General features: G+C 42.9%; 1 protein-coding gene across 2 annotated transcripts; it reads left to right on the top strand.

Annotated features, from left to right (window-relative positions):
• The first annotated feature begins 4623 nt into the window (after positions 1-4623).
• On the top strand, positions 4624-21350 carry BUB3 (BUB3 mitotic checkpoint protein). Of its 2 annotated transcripts, none has more exons than XM_077258472.1 (7): positions 4624-4756; positions 10464-10658; positions 10742-10811; positions 16142-16293; positions 18780-18938; positions 20342-20519; positions 20653-21350. In XM_077258472.1, the coding sequence occupies exons 2-7, from the start codon at positions 10464-10466 to the stop codon at positions 20871-20873; spliced, it is 975 nt and encodes a 324-aa protein (XP_077114587.1). In that variant the 5' UTR covers positions 4624-4756; the 3' UTR covers positions 20874-21350. The 2 variants fall into 2 exon arrangements, with proteins under 2 accessions (XP_077114587.1, XP_077114586.1); XM_077258471.1 differs by lacking the exon at positions 4624-4756 and adding an exon at positions 4774-4877.
• Positions 21351-22787: the final 1437 nt, after the last annotated feature.

Genomic DNA, 22787 nt, shown 5'->3' with positions numbered 1-22787 from the left:
CACAGCAATGGGGCCCAGCAGCAAGCACGGGGCCCAAGAGCAGCAATGGGGCCCAGCCACAAAAAAAGGGGACCAGCCGCAAGAAAAGGGCCCAGCGACAGCAATGGGGCCCAGCCACAAGCACGGTCACTGTGACTGGGTCCGGACACTGTGGCTGGGCACCATTGCTGTGACCCTTTTGCTGTGGGGCCCATTGTGTGGCTGGGCACTGTGCTTGTGGCAAAAATAAAAAAAAAGGACACACCATGGATGCGGGCGGGCGGCACTGGGCCCCCCCAAGCCACGGGCCTGGGTGCTTCCGCATCCGTCGCATCTATGGTGTGTACGCCACTGCATATGGCTCTAGGAACACAAAAGGGTGTTTAGCCTGATTTTCAGGCGTCCTATGGGTCTACCATGTAACATACTACTATGTCCAGGGCAGAAGGGGCTAAAATAGCCCTATGGTGCCTAACCTAACCATGGCAACCGGGGGGGGGGCAATTGGGGGTTAGGTGCATTGCTCAGGAGCCACCCTACTCTCACTTCCTCCCGCTCCTCTCTGCTAAATGTATTCATCCATCCTTCTCCTTCTCCTTCTCCCCCTCCCACTCTTCCCAGACTTTGTGCAGTGTACAGTGGCTTACTTGTTTCTAGTTACTTATCACCTGCTCACCTCTGCCACCTTAGGTTTAAATGAGCAGATAGATGGTTATAGTAGCATGTGGACTGCACTAATAAGACTTTTGGTCCACACCTAACCTTTTCAGGGAAGAATAACATTTGTCAGGCAAGATGAGCCCTAAGAAAGCATCTGGTGCACAGAACAGAAAGCGAAAGGCCTTAGCAGAACAGGCAAATCAAAAGCAAGCAGGGTCTTTAAAAAGACTGTTCGAAAAATCTTCTGAACATGGTGGCACCAATGTACCGAGCACTGCTGAGGAATCAACATCAGATATTCCACAGCAAGAATGTGAAATAAGGAGTGGTATGGATACAATCCCATTGGAGCCAGGGGAACCATCAACGTCATTGAAAATTAGGATCAGCGAAGTTGACCAAGAGTCTACCATAGCAGACGTTTATGAGGTTGCAGTAGAACAAGATCAGTCTACCACACCAGCCCTCACATCAGAAGGGGATAACACATGCCAGCATGTGGAGGGCATTGATGAGGCTGAAAGCAGTGAAATTTCTGCAATCATTGACTCAGATCCTGCACTTTGGCCTACATTAAATTCTTCATCAATTGATCTAATCGTAGAAGCAGGCCCTGTGCAACTTAAAAATATAGAATTTAAGAGAGATGAGAGGAATCGACATTTTTCAGAGGACTTTTACTCTAGAATTTTGGACAATGGCGTGAAACGAGCAAGAAAGTGGTTGGTGTACTCCAAAAGTTTGAACAAAGTATTTTGCTTTTGTTGCAAACTGTTTGATAGAAGATCCCGTACGGCACTTGCATTGGATGGATCACAGGATTGGAGCCATATGAGTCAGATGTTAAAGGCCCATGAAACTTCCATTAACCATTACTCAGCAGAAACAAAGTGGATAGAAGTTCAGCTTCGCATGAAAAACAAAAAAACAATTGACCATCAGTTACAGAGCAGAATACAGAAAGAGCAGCAGCACTGGAGAAACGTACTGGAAAGACTCATGCGTATTACTCAGTTGTTGGCTGAACGGAACTTGGCATTTCGAGGATCTTCTGATCGTCTATACACCGCAAATAATGGAAATTTTCTTGCTATAGTACAGTTATTAGGAAATTATGACTTTGTAATGGCAGAACATCTGCGACGAGTCAAGTCAAAGGAGACATCTGACCACTACTGTAGTAAAACTATTCAAAATGAAATAATTAATTTGATGGCCAAAAAGGTTATTAGTGAAATTCTTGAAAGATGCAAAAAGGCAAAGTATTATTCCTTAATTCTTGATTGTACAACTGATCTAGCCCATCAAGAGCAGATGTCTTTTACCATCCGTTTTATTGATGTTAAACTTGGGTTATGCCAGATCAGGGAACATTTTCTTGGATATGTTGCTGTAACAGACACAACTGGTAGAGGATTATCAGATATTATTCTTAATTTCCTAATTAGCAAAGAGCTAGATATTGATGACTGTCATGGCCAGGGCTATGACAATGGTGCCAATATGGCAGGCAAAAATAATGGTGTTCAAGCCAACATACTAAAAAAAAATCCAAGGGCGTTTTTTGTACCATGTGGATGCCACAGCCTCAATTTAGTGGTTGGAGATGCAGCAGAATCTAACATAGATTCTATAACCCTGTTTGGAATTATTCAGCGTGTATATACTATTTTTGCTGGGTCAGCCAAGAGATGGAAGGTTTTGACAGACCATGTATCAGGTCTTACTGTAAAACCTCTATGTACCACAAGATGGGAATGCCGGATAAACTGCCTCAAACCACTGATCCAAAATCTAGCAGGTATACAGGAGGCATTATTTGCCCTTTCTGAAGACAGCAGTACAGAGCCAAAAACAAAACATGATGCTCTAGAGTTGTCCCAACATATCCTTAATTTTAAATTCATGGTGTCCTTAATTGTGTGGTATGACATATTATTTCAAATCAATATTGTGAGCAAAGCTTTGCAAAACCAGACCGCCAACCTCATCACAGCAGCAGACATGATTGAAAAAACCCATGATTTTCTTAAGAAATTCAGGGAGAATGGTTTTGAAGGCTCTTTCCAAAGAGCAAAGAATATAGCAGAGGAAAATGGTGTGGACCCCATATTTAAGAGTACCTCACGTGTTAGAATTAAAAAACCCACTTTTAGCTATGAAGGACGGGATGAACCAATTGTGGATGCAAAGCAGAAATTTAAGGTTGAGTTCTTCAATGTGTTGGTGGATACTGCTTTAAATTCAATGGAGGAGCGTTTCCAGCAACTCAGTATTCATAATAAAAAATGGGGCTTTTTGTACGATATAAAGAGCCATGAATCACGGGAAGACTTGTTGGCACATAGTGTAGAACTGCAGAAGTCTCTGACTTATGGCAATAAGTCTGACATAAATGGTGCTGAACTTTCTGATGAACTCTGGCACATTCGGAATGTGCTCCCTGATGATGTTGAGACTCCGCTGCAGATACTTGGTTTCCTCACCAAAAATGAGTTTACAGAGCACTTTCCACAAACCTGGACTGCACTTCAGATTCTGTGCACCATCCCGATTTCTGTGGCCTCAGGAGAGCGCAGTTTTTCAAAACTTAAGCTCATTAAGACATATTTAAGGTCCACTATGACAGAGAGCAGGTTATCCTCACTTGCAGTCTTGTCAATTGAAAATGATGTGTTGGCATCTCTAGACTTAAATGAAACTATTGATGAGTTTGCCAAAGTAAAAGCACGGAAAGTTGCTTTTTAAATCAGTTTATGTAGCACGTTATTATGTTCTTGTTGTTGCTGGATTACAGTATAGTGCACTTTATTTTTATTTTTTTGTCTTGAAGGTTGAAAATTGTGCACATATTTAATGACAGTTTTTCTCATGTATGTTGCATATTTATTATATTATTTATATTTGATATTTTAAGATATTTTATTTAGTATTAAGGTGGATCAAAAGTCATAGAATGACTCTTGGTCCGCACGGCACCCGACCTGCTGCCACCCGTCCGGAACTCTTCTCCATGCTGGCCATCATCTCTGCACTCCGATTGGCTGTCAGCGTTGGGCTGACAGCCAATCAGAGTGCAGGGCGGTGTTTGGCCTTGCAGGCCGCCGCTCTGCACTCTGATTGGCTGTCAGCCCATATGGCTTTGGACCAAGCGTCATTTTTTCCTTTTGGTCCGCTTTAAAGCACTTTATAATTCCCGTTATTGCAATATTAGTGTTTCTTCAAGTGTTTTGCAGGGAAACACAAGTTTTCTAAGTAAACGTGTTGTTGTGAATATTAAAGAGTTATTGTTTTCTTTCAAAGTTTGGAGGGGGGGGGGGCGCCGTCCTGCAGTCTCGCACAGGGCGCCTTTTGGGCTAAGTCCGGCCCTGGACTTCATATATCGTTGTTTGATGTGTTGTGGTAGGACCCCAGTGTTCATCTCATCCCACGACATTGGTGCTACACCACAGCTGACCTGGCTATTCCTATACAGAGGAGTGGTGGCCTCTGAGATTGGTCCTCGAGCACAGCCCCTCAGCGGATGCGGTTGGAGTTATTCTCCCTACCCGGAGGTTCTGTCCCGATTTTTTAATGGTGGCACCTATGGTTACATTATATTAACTTATTAAAATGTATGTTTTAATTTTTTCTCACTTTCATTGTATAGTCACTATTTGGTGAGGTTTCTCTTCATTATCTTCTGCTAAGTAGGCAGTACTCCCACTATATGCTGTCTTGTCCATAGATAAAAACAGCTAAATTAGCATTTACATTAAAAACCATCCTTGTAGTGGGGTGAGTACACCCAGCATCCCGTATCACCATGTCATGTACAACATTCTCCTCCGTCCTCAGCGTTACATCGCTGAACTTCCATCACTTTAACTCTTTGCCATCCACAACATGGCGAAAAGTCACGTTTTCTTAGCGTTTTGACAGCCAGCCCGTGACGTCACAGCACGTCCGGTACATTAGTCGTTGACTTCCTGTCAGGTTCTACCTCTTAGCCAATGAGCTTCAAAGACACTTTTTCAAACTGGCCAATCAGCAAGCTTGATCTTCAGAGGTCCCGAGCTCAATGGTGGCGGTTTGAAGCTGAAACAGGGAAGAACAGGCGGTATAGATAGGAGGCACGGTGAGTGATCGTGAGGCAATGTGGAGAGAAGAAGAGGACGAGTGCAGGGAAGCGTGTGAGAAAGACACCGGGCTCTGTGGCCGCGCCCACCATGCTGCGTGTCTCCGGCTCCTGCAGTGTGGTGGGGTCCGCTCCTGTGTGACTGTGGATCTGCCAGAAGCCTGCGTGTGTGTGATATATGGAACATGAGAGGCGCACTCTGGTTCCTATGTGCCGCTGCTCCAGTTTTCCCTCTACTTCAGTTTTGATACCCCCCCCCTGTTCATGGTGCTTTGGTATGTTCCCTCATAGAGCTGCTGCACTAAGGAACGTGCCAAGTTAAGAAGATAGGGGTGTGTGCTGCGTTGTATAGAACAGAACGGCTGCGTACTCTGCTCCATCTGGATGTTATGTGGACCCAGCACATGAAATAAATTCTGCTCCACCTGCACAATGGCTACTTCATACATCTATCACTTATTAATCTAGATGTATGCTGGCACCCCCACCACACACAAGGGTTGGGGTCCTACCTGCCTTGTAGTTACCACAGGCGATGCAGCAGTGGTCACACATGCACTCGTGGAGGGTCCCAGTGGCGATAGCCCACAGTGACCATACACACACATGAGGATGTGTCACCCAGATTTCACCTTATAAACTGCATCCATTGTTAAATCTCTAAGACCTGATGGGACTGGTGTTCTTACTTTGAAAATTCTGATATTATAGTTAGCATTTTATAAGCTCTAAATTTAAAGGGAATCTTTCAGCAGGATTCCCCTCCTCCTGAAATTATTAGAGGCACATGTAGCTCTTTCAAAGACAAGACCTGAAATACCTTTACTAGGCCGGCACGTTCCTGAGAAATCAGCTTTTGTATCGATATTCATTTGAGGCTGAAGAGCTATGGTAGATCTGAAGCCTCTCACTCCAGCTCTATTCCCTGCCCTACATTGCCTCCTGCTGCTTGTCCAATGGCTCCTTTGCCTGAATTCAAACAGCATAGAAGCTGTGAGTGAGGCGGTGCTGGGCGGAAAATAGAGCTGGAGTGACAGAGGCTTCAGATCTACCATAGCTTGTCATCCTTATTTGCATATCAATTCAAATGCTGATTGCTCAATAATGGAGGAACGGACCAGCTTTGTAAAGGAATTGCTAGATTTGTCTTTGAAAGAGCTATGAGCACATACAGTTTGGGGGTGAAATCCTGCTGATTGTCTTTAAGGGGAACCTGTCAAACTGATTCATGCTTCCCAAACAATGGGCAGGATGAATCTGAGACTCGCTGCACAATTGCAATAGTTTTTTTCTAGGTCACGTTCAGTATTTAGTGATTTTTATTTATTTTTTAAATTTATTTATATTTGTTTAATTTTTTTATCTCTGTATTTGTAAGCCAAAACCAGGAGTGGAACAGTCAGGGAAAAATATAATAGAAACACGTCACCACTTCTGGTTTTGGCTTACAAATACGGAGATTAAAAAAATCACTAAATACTGAACGTGTGAACGTGGCCTATAAGAGACTTCCAGCTCATGCACAGAGTATAGAATGAGCCAGATATGTCACCACAGCTGAGACTCTCGAAAGAGCTGGAGAGCGCATCGGTAGGTGAGTATACAAGTATTATCACTCTCCCACTACATTACATGCACATATACACATTTAATCAATAAAACACGTAGTGGGAGTGCTTCTTTAGGCTAGGTGCACACGTTGCGGGGGTCTGCAGCAGTTTCCCATGCGTTTACAGTACAGTGTAAACCACAATCCGCAGTGCCCATGCTGCGGAAAACACAGCACGGAAACGCTGCGTTATATATTCTGCAGTATGTCAATTCTTTGTGCGGATTCCACAGCGGTTTACACCTGCTCCATAATAGGAATCCGCACAAAATCTGCATAAAATCCGCAGGTAAAACGCAGTGCCTTTTACCTTCGAATTTCTTAAATCCGCTGCGGAAAAATCCACAGAGGTTCCATCTACGTGTGCACATACCCTCAAAGTTGGTCACGCTACTGATTTTGGGGTGAATAATTGATCTTTAGACTTAAGTAAAAATCTTCACCGTACTGTAGCCCAGTGAACGTGACACTATGCAGTGCCTACAAATCAGAAGATGCTTACTGTAAGCTGTGGCCTTCAAAATTGTGTCCCCCAAAATATTGGCAAGTACATGGTGACCCCCAACACTAGAATTGCCAGCTTCACCCAGAGTTATAGTGCCTGACTGTGGCTCCCCAAAGGTAACTGTACTTCACTGCACTCTATAGTACTTCTGACAGCATCTCCTAATATTAAAGGGGTTGTCCACCAGTGGCCAACGGGTGATGCCTAAATAAACTTATATAATATACTTACCTACTGAACTTGTACTGCTTCTCAACCCTGTGTTCCCTACACACAGTCATTTGACCGCTGCAGCCAATCACATTACCCCTTTACATAAATGTGCCCCTTTACATAAATGTGCCCCAGGCCCAAAAAGTGATGATTGCAGTTCTTGCCCCATCCCTTTTCCATGTGGCTTTAACCACCTGCGGCCCAGTGAGGGGCGGAAACGTCAGCGCCATGCTACCCTGCTCCATAGCTTCGCCCTTACACAGACTACAGACCTACAATGACTGAGGGTATGTGCACTCGTTGCGGATCCGCAGCAGTTTTCCATGCAGTGTACAGTACCATGTAAACCTAATGGAAAACAAAATCCGCTGTGCACATGCTGTGGAAATTCCACGCAGAAACGCTGCGGATTATTTTCCACAGCATGTCAATTCTTTGGGCAGATTCCGCAGCGTTTTACACCTATTCGATTATATGAATCCGCAGGTGTCAAAACGCAGGCAAAACACAGGTCATTTTACTTGCGGATTCTGGAGAATCCGCTCGGAAAACTCCACAATTGAATCCGCAACGTGTGCACATACCCTTATAGCGCTGCAGCAGTCGCCTGGAGGTTCCCGTTGCTAGAGATGTCATCGGTGATGTCTGCCCTCCTGGCCGCCCAGTGCTAGAGATGTCATCGATGATGTCGGCCCTCCTGGCTGCAGCTGCCACCGATATCTATGCTGCCGTTCCTGTGCTTTCTGGGTCCCGCTCCCCCTCTTATTCATAGACGTACCCCTGTACCGTATACTGCGGGCTTGCTTTTTCTTTGATATCGTTTTAGTAGTTTTCTTGTTGGTTTCTCAACATCTGAATGTGAAGTGCCATTTGCAGACTCTCCAAAGCCATCATAATCATGGAGGAAGCCTTCTTGTCATCTTCCCACATCATGCAAATTGTCTTTTATGGCACAACCTTGTATACGCAGGATGCGGTGTAAATGGTGATCGGCGCACACTCATTATCCTATTTTCTGGCGGATTGCGCTGTTAGGTAGTTTAGGCGCTCTTGGATTATTGGTGGTGATCATTCTCTCGTCTTCAGCGAATGATGGGAGTAGATGGTGGCATTTTGTGTGCACCTGTGTGTTTATGGTGACTGGCTAAACCCTTTGATATAATGAGGCTGTGCTGCTGCACAGGGCAATTACCCGCAGATCTCTGGACCAGGCGCAGGGTTAATTGAGATGGTCCTGTTTATGCAGGCTGTTTTCTAGAGGAGAATCTGTGAAATTAAATTTGCTTGAAGCCACTGGCATATTTTTATTTAAGCGTCTGTAGTATATAATTACTTTATTGATCCGAGAGGAAATGAGTTGCGTTAGTGAGGCTTTCTTATTTTATTAGGGGCTTCATAGAGGCCTCTGCTTATTAAAGACATATGTCTTGTTTAAGCCAATCTTAGTTTCTGGTAATTTTAAGAGGTTAAAATACTTAGTAATTAGTGACAGATCTCGTTACAGAGAAGACATTCCTGACCCATTTATTAATATAGTTGCCACCAGAACAGGCCTCGTTAGGAAGAATCACAATGATTACTTACATCTTTCAGAGAAGCGATCTGCTGATGAAGCTGTATTATGGGATGTGTACGGCAGGCTGTCAGAACCATGCCGGCTCATTATCTAGACAGAAAATTTGGGTTTTGGTGACATTAGGATTTTCTGTTTCGGGCCGCCGTCACTATGTTCGGTGCGGACCACCATGTCTGGTGCGGCCACAGATCTCCTAACCTGGACTCAACAGGCTAATATGTCACTATGAGACGATGGAGTCCGGGTCAGGAGATCTGCGGCTGCTCCGGATATTTCAATCCGCAAGCAAACCATGAATTGCAGATGCGTGAGGCAATTCATCATGAGGCCTCTTCTTTTAGGACTTCATGGTGGACCACAACGTTGTCATCAGCTGTGTCCGAGATGGCCATAAGATAAAAAAACAAAATGAGAAAATACCCTGCAGTAACTAAATAGCAATAATGCATGAAAATAACATGGGGTAATTAGTTAATATTGTTTTGATCAAAAAAACAAAAGCCATCTCACCGCGTCAGTGACCCTGCTCGGGATGGTCTTTACCTCTAGTATTAAAACCTTACCATATGTAAAATGATGTAAATGTGAGTAAGGGCCGAGCAGGAATGGGTCCCCGACTAGTGGACACCTGGCGATGGAGAGCTATATAAACATAATGTCCAGCTCAAAGGAAAGGGAGGTCAAGCTCTTATTTGCATCGGGTACAAAAAAAACTAAATAAATGAACTGGAATATGGTGGGATGGCTCTTACGTTTTGTTTCTTTTTTTATCAAACTAGTGTCAACTAAACAACCTATGTTATTTACATGCACTAGTGATATATATTTCTTTACTGCAGTGTTTATTTTTTTATTTTCCTTTTTTTTTTCTTAAGTTTTGTCTGTTTAGTGGCCAGGGTGAACATGCGCCTACACATTGCATGCATACCAACCTATATTCCAGTTAATTTCTTTAGATTTGGACATAAAACGAATAGCCGGGTTCTATTTGATAGGGCAGGTAACTTTGCAGATTTTCTTGATTTAGTAATCTGCAAGTGTTGAGTATACAGGTTTTATACAGATCTATGTGTCTCCATGAAGACAGCAAGAGAAACTGCTCCGGTAACCATGTACCTAATGATGCATCCACACCAGTAGGTAATCTGTGAACGGCCATCTGTAGGAACCCTCCATCCAATTACCTGCTGGTGTAAGTATGTCAGCGATACTTTTCGACATCACACCGTCCTGTTATCGGAGGGTGTGCTTCAATAACCTGATACAATTGTTCTCGCCCCATATAGTCAGTGATTGCTCCATCGCCATTGTGGTTTTTTTTTTGCAAAATCGTCGATTTGTGATTTGTACAGTGTCAGCATAGTGCGACCAATTGTCTATTGAAATCGATGACGTCTGAGGTTTTCCATGGACTCATTAACTTACATGGTCGGTCACGATCCAAATTTCGGATTGAATTCGGGCATGCTGCATTTTTTTTTCTATATACCTGTGTGTATATATATATATATATATATATAAAATTTATTTCTGGACCGGTATGGGCAAAAATAATCTGACATGTGCACCACCCCATTAGAGTAACATTAGTCCGAGTGCGGTCTGATGTTTTATCACGGTCACTTTCTAAGTCAGAAATACTGTTCTTAAAATGCAAAGTAATTGAGTTTAATATTGGCCTTGTGATAATCTGCAGCAAGTGTAATTTTTCTATAGATTACCGCAGATGGTTTCAGTGGCTCAATTTTGGAATGTATCCTGACGAACACGTTCATGTTTTTCAATACTTTTGTTATTGTCTTAGATGACGGGCTCCAACGAATTTAAGCTCAATCAAGCCCCCGAGGATGGAATATCTGCCGTCAAGTTCAGTCCAAACACTTCCCAGTTCTTACTGGCTTCCTCCTGGGACTCTTCTGTCCGCCTGTATGATGTTCCTGCAAACACAATGAGACTGAAGTACCAGCATGCCGCTCCCGTCCTTGACTGCGCTTTCTACGTACGTGTTTTCTGATAAAGTTCCTTTACTGTTTGGTGTGTGAATGTGACCAGTTATAGAACACGTGTTGTTTTCTATGGCAGGATCCTACTCATGCCTGGAGCGGAGGCCTGGATCACCAGTTAAAAATGCACGACCTGAATACAGATGGAGGTAAGTGTGTGAAAAAGAAATGACTTTTTATTATTAACTCTTGCCAATTTTCATTTTTACACCCCTTTTTCCACCCCTTCTTCCAAGACCCATCTTTTTTTTTTTTTCTGTTGATGTGGCCATATGAGGACTTGTTTTTTGTGGGAGTTTTGTACAACACCATGTGTTTTACCATAAAATATACTGAATGACAGAAAAAAAACCTAAATGAGATAAAATGGTAAAAACAAAGCAATTCCTCCACTGTTTTTTGGGTTTAGTTTTTATGGCATTCGTCAAACATGATTCTCTAGGTTGGTGCGATTACAGCAATATCAAACCTGCATAGATTTTTGAGTAGTAAAAAGAAATTTCAGAAGTTTGGAAACTAAAAAAAATAAATTTGGTTTGTATCGCCATTTTCCGATGCCTGTAATGTTTTCATTTTTCAGTGCATTGAACTGTGGGAAGTATTATTTAAATGATACTAATTTGGGATCCATGTAATGTTTCGATTATATTATTTTTATTTTTATTTTATTTTTTTTTATAGCATTTTTATTAAAGGGGACCTTTCAGCATGTTTTTCGTGGCAAACTGGACACCATGAAATAGTGGCTGCAGAGTGGAATGCAAAGGTGTTTTTTTTTTTTTTTTTTTTTTCTAAATTTATTTAGTTTCGTCCCTCTGGCAGAGATATTGGCAGTCAAATATTTGGCACCTAATGAGTTAACTTTAAGTCCAAGTGGATAATACACACATTAATACATAGTTTTCAATGGGGGCGTTTACTTCTGCCTCCTGTATGGCTCTGACCAATCATAGGCAGGCAACATAGAAGTGCTTCAAAGAAAAAATTGACCACATTCGACAGGAAATCATCTCCCAATCTCTTCATACCATGCACTATCCTCCCTCCCCCACTGCATCTAGTTCACTCTCTGACTTTGAACCAGTTACAGAGGAAGTAAGCAGGCTCCTTGCATCTTCTCGCCCGACCACTTGCACCAGTGACCCCATTCCGTCACATCTCCTCCAGTCCCTTTCGCCGGCTGTCACCTCTCACCTAACAAAAATATTCAACCTTTCCCTCACTTCCGGTTTTTCCATCCTCATTTAAGCATGCCATCATACATCCATTACTTAAAAAACCCTCCCTCGACCAAAATTGTGCCGCTAATTATAGACCTGTCTCTAATCTTCCCTTCATCTCTAAACTCCTCGAACGCCTGGTTCACTCCCGTCTTACCCGTTATCTCTCAGATAACTCTCTTCTCGACCCTCTTCAATCTGGCTTCCGCTCTTTACACTCTACTGAAACTGCCCTCACTAAAGTCTCTAATGACCTACTAACAGCTAAATCTAATGGTCACTACTCCATGCTAATTCTCTTGGATCTCTCCGCAGCATTCGACACTGTGGATCATCAGCTCCTCCTCACTATGCTCCGCTCCATCGGCCTCAAGGACACCGGTCTCTCTTGGTTCTCCTCCTATCTCTCTGGCCGATCCTTCACTGTTTGTTTTGCTGGTTCCTCCTCCTCTCACCTTCCCCTTACTGTTGGGGTTCCTCAAGGATCAGTCCTAGGCCCCCTCCTCTTCTCTCTGTATACTGCCCCTATTGGACAAACAATCAGTAGATTTGGTTTCCAGTACCATCTCTATGCTGACGACACCCAATTATACACCTCTTCTCCTGTTATCACGCCGACCTTTTTAGAAAACACCAGTGATTGTCTTACCGCTGTCTCTAACATCATGTCCTCCCTCTATCTGAAACTGAACCTGTCAAAAACTGAACTCCTCGTGTTCTCTCCCTTTACTAACCTACCTTTGCCTGACATTGCCATCTCCGTGTGTGGTTCCACCATTACTCCAAAGCAACATGCCCGCTGCCTTGGGGTCATCCTTGATTCCGAGCTTTCATTCACCCCCCACATCCGATCACTGGCTCGCTCTTCTTATCTGCATCTCAAAAACATTTCTAGAATTCGCCCTTTTCTTACTTTCGACTCTGCAAAAACTCTTACTGTTTCACTTATTCATTCTCGTCTGGACTATTGTAACTTTCTACTAATCGGCCTCCCTCTTACCAAACTCTCCCCGCTCCAATCTGTCCTGAATGCTGCTGCCAGGATCATATTCCTCACCAACCGTTACACCGATGCCTCTACCCTGTGCCAGTCATTACACTGGCTACCCATCCATTCCAGAATCCAGTACAAAACTACTACCCTCATCCACAAAGCACTCCATGGCTCAGCACCACCCTACATCTCCTCTCTGGTCTCAGTCTACCACCCTACCCGTGCCCTCCGCTCCGCTAATGACCTCAGGTTAGCATCCTCAATAATCAGAACCTCCCACTCCCGTCTCCAAGACTTTACACGTGCTGCGCCGATTCTTTGGAATGCATTACCTAGGTTAATACGATTAATCCCCAATCCCCACAGTTTTAAGCGTGCCCTAAAAACTCATCTGTTCAGACTGGCCTACCGCCTCAATGCATTAACCTAACTATCCCTGTGTGGCCCATTAAAAAAAAAAAAAACATAATCAGGTTCCTCTCATCATGTTCTCATACACTTTATGCAGTTATTAGCACTCTATGTCTGTACTGCTTCACACTTAGGCAGTTAACTGGTTCATGCAGCTTTACATGAACACCCGAGCCTTACACTATGGCTGGTCCAAATAACTAAAGCAATTGTTGCCATCCACCTCTCGTGTCTCCCCTTTTCCTCATAGTTTGTAAGCTTGCGAGCAGGGCCCTCATTCCTCCTGGTATCTGTTTTGAACTGTGATTTCTGTTATGCTGTAATGTCTATTGTCTGTACAAGTCCCCTCTATAATTTGTAAAGCGCTGCGGAATATGTTGGCGCTATATAAATAAAAATTATTATTATTATTATTATTATTAGTGCAGATGGATCTGTGATGTCATCAGTGTCACATGTTACATTACACAGCACAGAAGTGTGGAGCTATTAGGCTACTTTCACACTAGCGTCGGGCCGACGCTAGCGTTGTCTCCGCCGCACAACGGGGGCAGAGGATGCATTTTTCCAGCGCATCCGCTGCCCCATTGTGAGGTTCGGGGAGGTGGGGGCGGAGTTCCGGCCGCGCATGCGCGGTCGGAAAAAGCGGACCGTCGTGAACAAAAAACGTTACATGTAGCGTTTTTTGCTCCCGACGGTCCGCCACTGCACGATGCATCCGTCGCACGACGGGTGCGACATGTGGCAATCCGTCACAATGCGTCGCTTAATGTTAATCAATGGTGAAAAAACGCATCCTGCAAACACTTTTGCAGGATGCGTTTTTTCGGCAAAACGACGCATTGTGACGGAATGCAGTTAACGCTAGTGTGAAAGTAGCCTTAACTGGAGTTAATATAATAGCGCTACCCTTTTGTGCTGTGTAATATATCTTCAATGCTTATTTAGGCAGCACACTCCAGCTTGCAGGACCTGTGGCCCTAGGTCATGTGACACTGATAACATCATCACAGGTTTGTTTGCATAAGATTCCAATAAAAAGGTGAAATTATAAACTAAAAAAAAAAGTTTTGTTCTACTTTGCAGTCATTATTACATCATATGTCCAGTTTAACATGAAAAATTTGGTAAAAAGTCCTCTTTAATCTCTTCATAACCTTGCGATTTTCTGTTTTACTTTTTTTTTTTCCTCCCCCTTCTACCAAGAGACATCATTTTTAGTTATTTATGTTTTTAATTTTTCCATCAATTTGGCTGTATGAGGGCTTGATTTTTGCAGGACAAGTTTTACTTTTTTACCATATAGAGTACTGGAAAACTGGAACGAAATTCCAAGTGTGGTGAAAGTGCAATTCCACAATGTGTTTTTTTTTTTTTTTTGTTTGTTTTTTTTTTAACCATGTTCATTATATGGTAAAACTGACCTGTCAGTATGAGTTGTGTTTTGTTTTTGTTTTTTCATGCGGTGAAAAGAAAATGCCAAAATCTGTAAGATTAAAAAAACATAACTTGCGTCACCGTTTTCCAAGACCCTTAGTGGATTCATTTTTCGACGATCTGGGGCTGGATGACATCTCAGTTTTTGTGGCTTGAGCTTATGTTTTTATTGATACCATTTTTGGGCAAATTTGATGTTTTGACGTAAATAGAAGTCAAAGGTTTTGAAGGGTTTAATGCTATGGTTTAGGCAGTGAAGTATCCCCTTTGAGAAAGCTGGACCGCGAAACGCGCTTCAGGGGCATCTGGGAAGTCGTGCAATTCACCCCTATTCATGGGTAAGCATGTTGATTTAACTGCAGCAGTTCTGGACCCATGGTCGATATAGGATTCAGGGATTATATGATGGACTTTTTGATGGAGTGAGCCTCTGAACTCTGCGTGGTGTGACTATAATCATGCAGATACCATGAGGGATTACACTGTGTCTCTCACCTCTTTCCTATCTTATCACTTGTTTTTTCCTTTTTATCTCCTGTGTTTGGGTCTGTATTGTAATATGTACGTTAATATATTTCTATGTACTATTTAATTGAATAAAAATTATTTTTTTATATAATGATTGGTGGGACATTGCGTTTACTCCGTTTTTTTGTGTATATATAGTGGAGTGAAGCTTGTTGTCCTTTGTTGTATTTAGCACCCAGGCACCTGCTTAAAAAGAAAAAAAAAAAGAAAAAATTAAACTTCCTTTTAATATTGTACGTCTTATATTGTGCAACAAGGTATGTCACCCCCCAGTAAAGGTGTTTCTGCACTGAAGAATCTGGAGCATAAAGCTGTTTTCATTAGAATATGGAATACCTTGCCAAATGCTGGATCCCCCATGGATCGTGATAGTATGGCTGGGGGGTTCCTTGTTTATACTTATTGATGACCCCCATATACTGCAGTCCTATAGAGAATTAATTCAGTGGTGGTGCATGCTAGGACATCACTCCATCCACAGTGGTGGTGCATGCTAGGACATCACTCCATCCACAGTGGTGGTGCATGCTTGGACATCACTCCATCCACAGTGGTGGTGCATGCTTGGACATCACTCCATCCACAGTGGTGGTGCATGCTTGGACATCACTCCATCCAAACGGGTAACCAGGGAACACCAGAGCGCCGTTCTCGGGATTGGTGAAGTGTATCCTTTGGGTTAAATGGCATTATGGTCCAACCATCTTTAGGACCAGTAAAATTATGGGCAATAAGTGCCATTTATATAAATATAGCGTTGTTAGCCAGCGACTTGTGACTATAGACCTGACCAGTGTGTCACATAAAGTAAGACTTCATAGTCGTGGCCCGAGGGTGTTATTGATTTTTTTATTGATTTTTTTTTCCCCTTGCAATGTTTGTTTTGCAGAAACTGTGGTTGGGAGTCACGATGCTCCCATTCGATGCGTGGAGTTCTGCCCCGAGGTGAACGTTATGGTGACGGGCAGTTGGGACCAGACGGTGAAATTGTGGGATCCGCGGACGCCATGCAACGCGGGAACGTTTTCTCAACCTGATAAGGTTTGCTTGCTCTTAGTATATATTGGATTTTTTGGACTGTTTGTTGCAATTTTATCCTTTTTTACGTTAGGCGGCATTTTATTCTCTTGTAAACTTATTTGAGTTCTGCCGCATTGCTGCCTGCCTTCCATCATCTTTCGCTATGTGAAGCGTAAGTTCTGTGCTCGGCTAAAACCAATTGTTTCTTCCGCAGACCTCACATAAGATTACAGCGCCAGCATTTAAGTTATTACATCCTTTTTCTCCTTCATATTTTCTGCTAAGTTACTGTGTCAAGATGAAGCAGGAAAGCTTTTCCTTCCACTAAATCAACACGGCGCTTCTGTGCCTGTGCTTCCTCTTAAATATACTGACCAGTTTGGAGCCATCATTACAGGGCCTGCACTCCATCTAAATGGCCGTCATTTTTACCCCATCACGACTGAATCTACTTCTGGCGAGACCTTTGTGCGGAGCAGAATAATTGCATTGTTTCTTGGTTTGATTTATGGGTGTATGTGGCCGGTAAAAGCCGGTGATGAATAGCTGACAGGACGGCGCATAATAGACGGCCACTGGGAAACCGCCTACCTATTGGCTCAGACAGCGCGGCACGTCGGGTTTCTTCATTTTCTGTTTTTTACTTTTCCTTCCTTTCATACTCCTGATATGTGTCCACCCACTCGGCGGCTTGACACCATGGTTTGGGGTGATGGATGAAACTGGTGGCTAAAAAGACTACTTCCAATCCAGGTGTGACACCAGTTTGTGAAGAAGATTTAGCATTCTCCCAGAGATTGTTTCATTACAACTGTTCGTTCTTCTCCCTCCTCCTCCTGCACTTGTGCTATGGTCGCTGTATGTCTTGGTAATGGTGGCAGCAGTCGTACCTGTGGCATTAGTGTAAAGTGGCCAGCGCCGCCGCATTCATTTGTAATTTTTCCTGCTGCTTACACTCGGGTAACGCTCGCTCTAGTTCTTTCACTTGTCTTTATGCCATACTGTTTCTTACGTACTTGCAAGCAATCTAAGAGGCTTCTCTGCAGCATCCCCCCCTTGCATTTCAATATAGCGGGCACAAGGTGTGTGGTTATCTATACTGAAAACCCTACATTAATTTTACACCCCATAAGAGACCCTCTAGGTATAATCGGACCCCTAAGGGGAGGCGCTGATGGAAATCGGTCTATTGTCGTCATTTTTTTTTTTTTGTCATTCATAAAATGATACACCTTAAATACACCTGGCTATAGTTTTTGGGATCCGTCATGTAAATTAGGCTTTTTTTTTTTCTCCTCTATACCTAAGGATGAACACCAAATGCTTGTGTTAGCTTGGCGTAACTTAAAGGGCTTGTGAAATTTCTAAGTCAACCACCCCCTACCTATTTGCTGCTGATCTGATGCTTTCCATGTTGGCTTCTACTCTCTAATTCCTTGTCCCACGCTTCCAACACTCTCTTGTGTTGGTTACCCGCCTCTGTCAGTGATCGGCTGCAGCTGGTCACACGTCTTTTATGGATTGTCTGGTCACTACTTCCTTCTGCGGGGATGGAAGGACCCAATCAAGGCTAAAAGGCAAAATGTAAGAACATCAGAAAATTACGTGATCAAAAACATTTGTGCACTTTGTGACTTGCTGCCGTGCGACTATTTTACAACAGCGCTGTTGCTTTAAAAGCATGCAAGTGACGACTTGCAACCAGCGGCAAAAAATCCAACTCGCTTGGAAACATTAGCATCTGTGCCGCGGTAGGTCGCAATGTGACACCATCATTAGATGCAATGTTGCACTATGACCCTGTAATCTCAATGTCGCGCTGCAGACTCGGCCATACTAAGGACCCACAACAGGCTGAATGCTTTCTCTCCTGGCTCCCACCATTGCTGTCTCATAGAGCCTGGAGAATAAGCATACAGGTCCCTTCATCCATTAGATTGTTATCTGGGCAGAAACTAAAAATCTCTAGGTGAGAGGGCGCCACTTGGGTTTTTTCGGCTAAAATGATGTAAACTGCTCTTTACTGATTGTTCTTGTACGTTGGCCGTCGTAATGAATCCTCTCCTAACCTTCATTGTGCTTGTACCGTAGCCGCTGTAGTAGACCATGTTTATAACCGCGCGGCCATGCGCCGTGGATGGATGCAGAAACTTTGACAAGTTCAGTAATTGACTTTCTTTGTGCACAGCTCCCAGGCTCGAGCGCTTATGGTGTGAATTGATGACATGAAAATGTTTTGCAGCTTTTTTTTTTTTTTCTTTTATGAAATACTGTGGGACTTCTTGTCTTTTGATGGCCTAGACGCAGAAACCTTAATTTACCAGCTGACCTCTCCAGCGCTGCGTTCTGCTTCATTTGTCTTACTTTGGGAACATACTAATAAGATGTTGACATTCTGTGCAGACTTTTTACTTGTATATTTTTTATATACCGCCTCTTATATCTGTGTCGCCTCTTGTTCATGTTTGATTCAATACTACATATGAAATGTCTCCTTTCTCCCGTAGGTGTATACGCTGTCTGTGTCTGGAGACCGGCTGATAGTAGGCACCGCCGGTAGAAGAGTGTTGGTATGGGATCTCCGGAACATGGGCTATGTGCAACAGAGACGTGAATCCAGTCTAAAGTACCAGACCCGGTGTATCCGAGCATTCCCCAATAAACAGGTAATCGGGAGAGGTCACCACATGTTTTTATATTTGTCACTATGTGCAGTAGCAATATATCCCAACTGTTAAAGGATGCATGGTGTTACTACGTGCAAAAATATTGATATTTTATATTGCATTTCTTCCTGGTTGCTTTTGCAACATGCATTCACTCCTCTTTAGGAAAAAAAAAAATGAAATTAACAAAATTTCTCATTGCATGTTGCACCAGTCTATCAGCACTTTCATGTTTTAGAAAAAAAAAATTAAAATGTGAATTCTTAATGGTTTTTATGGTCAATTCCGAATTCTGATAGCTGTGTACTGTGATGTATGGACTGGCTGTGCGTCGTCCGACCCAAACTCAATAGACTCCTATATGCTCATGAGGCTGTTGGGTTTTGGGTCGGGAGACTTGCGGACCGTCCATTAGAATACGGCCTAAGGGTATGTTTCCACGGGCAGAAACCGGCAGCGCTTTGGACGCAGCACATGTCCGCTCCGTCCAAAACGCTGCCGGCTTTTGAACGCAGGTAATTCCGCATGTGTTTTTTTTTTTTTTTTAACCATGTGGAATCACCGCACCCAATACATTGGACGGTGATATTTATCTTGCAGAGACAGAGCGTCTCCGCCAGATAAATTGACATGTTGCGGTCTGGAAAGATGCGCCGCATGTCTGTTTACGCAGGAAAGCTGAACGCATCACTCCACGCATAGTGGAGTTGGGATTTCATGAAATCCCCTCCACTATGCTTTAGCATCTGGACACTGCGGCTGTACACAGCGTCCAACACGCAGCATTTACTGACCGAGGAAACCTACCCTTACACTTCTCTTGATTTTTTTTTTTAATGGAAAATTGATTCAAGATGAAGGATTTGCAAATGTTAAATACTAACAGATTTTCTTTTCAGCTGTTATTTCTTTCAGAGAGAACTTGGCTTAAATAAAATTTTTATTTCAATTTGTAGGCTTGCAATGCTATGAAAGTGACTTTTAGAAGCCAGAAGTCTACTGTAATTAAACTGGCTCTAGTTTTTGAAAAAAAAATAGGAATCTGTGTCTCCCTGTGGCTTGTCCCATCCCTTCTGCTTGATTGCATCTAGGGAGGGACAGACCAAGCAAGGCAGGGAGAAGCCAGCGACTAGAAGGATAGGGGTCTTCTGTCTCTGTGCCTTTTGCCTTCTGATGGCTTCTGCCAGCTCTCTGGTGCGGTCGGTGAATATCATACACCTGACCTATTAGAATAGGATACGTGCACGACACCAGGGCCACAGCCGATGTGCCACTCTTGCCTCCACGTGAGAGGCCTTCATAATTCCTGAACTTTTCCATTTAGATTATTCTAATCAGCTCAAGTGCTTTTTTTTTTTTTTTTTCAATTTCCCTACCATAACTTCCATTTCTGGTTGTCACAGGGCTACGTGTTGAGCTCCATTGAAGGCCGAGTTGCTGTAGAGTATTTAGACCCAAGCTTGGAAGTCCAGAAGAAGAAATATGCCTTCAAGTGTCACCGGCTGAAGGAGAACAACATTGAGCAGATCTATCCTGTGAACGCCGTGTCCTTCCACAGCATGCACAACACCTTCGCTACAGGTCCGTTCACTTGCCCCCACCAGGAGAGATCTCGCACCACCTTGTACCCCACTTGATTTCCTACATTATCACACTGTTTTCTTGTGACCTTATATATAATGGTGCTAACGTCTCCTCTTCTTACATTCTGCAGGTGGCTCAGATGGTTTTGTTAATATTTGGGATCCTTTCAACAAAAAACGTCTGTGCCAGTTCCACCGCTACCCTACAAGCATCGCCTCCCTGGCCTTCAGTATTGACGGCAGCACTCTGGCAATCGCTGCCTCCTACATGTACGAAATGGATGACATTGAACACCCCGAAGATGCTATCTTCATACGGCAAGTGACAGACGCCGAGACAAAGCCCAAGTGAGGCAGCTTCACCTGCCTTTACTCCCCCAGCACCAAGATTTTTTTATTAATTTTCCCTTGCCTCATGAATAGCGTTATTGATGTTGAGGACAGATAACTATGGCTGACTGTAGGGCTGGGGGAGATTTTATCACATCCTCCCAAGCTTTCAATATCCGTCAGTTGATAGACGTCTGACAGATAAAATTATACTCAGTTGTTTTATACAGAAGCGTGTCGACCTCCTCTGCATTTCTTGCCCTTCATTATTTCACCTGGAGGACTCCTGACTGACTCGCCTGCAAATTCAGCTATAAGATTGTCTGTCTGCCGGTCACAGTGTTCAAGATCCCTCTGTCCGCGTCTCTTCTTTTCTGTTTCTTTTAATGTTACATTTTCTATTTTGTCACTTTTTCCTCTGTATATAATACCCAACTTTCCCTTACATTGATGGATATCTTTGTAAATAAGAACAATAAATATGGAACCCCTTAGTAAATTGTGATTACCGCTCCCTCTGTGTGTGTTCTTGCACTTCTCACTCTGTTTTAATGCCTCATGCCATCTGCCAAATCTAACTTTATTAGACTGGCATTATATTAAAAAAAAATATAGAATATATATTTGATAATATGATTTATATATCATTCTCCAGTCATGCTTCATGCACTTCCTATATAGATAGATATATAGATATCTATAGATTTTTTTTTTTTTTTTTTCTTCATGATATGTAATATATAAAATTAAACAGGTGCTTCTCACAAAATTAGAATATCATCAAAAAGTTTGTCTATTCTTCAATACAAAAAGTGAACTCATATATTATATAGTCTTTACACACAGAGTGATCTTTCACATGTTTTTTCTGTTAATGTTGATGATTATGGCTTACAGCCAATGAAAACCCAAAAGTCATTATCTCAGTAAATTAGAATACTTTGACACCAGCTTGAAATATGATTTTGTATTGAAGAACTGAAATAAATTTAACTTTCTTGATATTCTACTTTTGTGAGAAGCACCTGTAAATATTATATAAATATTAAGAAAATACACAAACAAATACTAGTAAAAAAAAAACAAGATTCATGACTTTTATTTTCTTACAAGCATCTCAAAAAATAAAATCATAAAGACTGAGGCCTTATATTGTAGATAGATAGATAATAGGAGAAATAATGCCCCCAGGACGTTTCTGAGATCCTCATTGGGGTATATTTCAGTTGTACCGCATCAGCTGGTGATCCTTTCTACATGCACAGGATATAATATACTGCAACGCACAGGTATACTAATCTGTTAAGACTCGTGCATATGGCTGTATTTTAGGTCCTAGTGTGATCCGACAAAACATTGGATAACCCTAGGATCAACATTATTCTATGGGGCTGTGCACTTTTTTTTTTTTTTTCCGACCGAGGCGGTCTGAGAAAAATTGCTGCTTGTCCAAGTTTGAGCTGATGAGCTGTATGGCCGAGAGCAATCAACATAACGAGTGCATGGAAACCACCAGACTGCACTCGGATGACATATGAGTGCAGTCTAATTTCCACAGACTGACAAATGTACCTTGGGTAAGGCAGAGCACTCGGGAGTCCGACCTCTGAGTATTAGCACATTCAGGGGCCTGGCTCTTTAAGGCCAAATCAGACTACCATAATGTGGCGGCATGTTACTGTCAGGTTTATATTATCTGCAGTTCCCAGCCTGACGTTATATTATTTTATAATGCAAGTTCGGATCGTTGTATTTGACTTTTGGCTGTAATAGATACAGAAATGTGGGTGTACATGTGGGCAGCTCTCAGCCCATAGGGTCACGGCCATATTTCCATCCCGCCTTATTACTGAGTGGCCACTTCCTCGTCTCGCAGGACAGAGGCCCCTGATGATCTGCACTTACCTGATCTAAGATGGTAAATCCCTTTAATTAC

Source organism: Ranitomeya variabilis, chromosome 4 (genome assembly GCF_051348905.1).
Source record: "Ranitomeya variabilis isolate aRanVar5 chromosome 4, aRanVar5.hap1, whole genome shotgun sequence".
Taxonomy (NCBI): Eukaryota; Metazoa; Chordata; class Amphibia; order Anura; family Dendrobatidae; genus Ranitomeya; species Ranitomeya variabilis.
The sequence above is the reverse complement of the archived record's forward strand: the minus strand, read 5'-3'. Positions and strand labels throughout refer to the sequence as shown.

Excerpts from the sequence above, each read along its gene's own strand:
- BUB3 (XM_077258471.1), top strand. The coding sequence starts at position 4,848 with ATGCTGCGTGTCTCCGGCTCCTGCAGTGTG. Across the intron at positions 4,878-10,463 it reads TCTCCGGCTCCTGCAGTGTG|ATGACGGGCTCCAACGAATT; the intron begins GTGGGGTCCGCT and ends TTATTGTCTTAG. Across the intron at positions 10,659-10,741 it reads TCCTTGACTGCGCTTTCTAC|GATCCTACTCATGCCTGGAG; the intron begins GTACGTGTTTTC and ends TTTCTATGGCAG.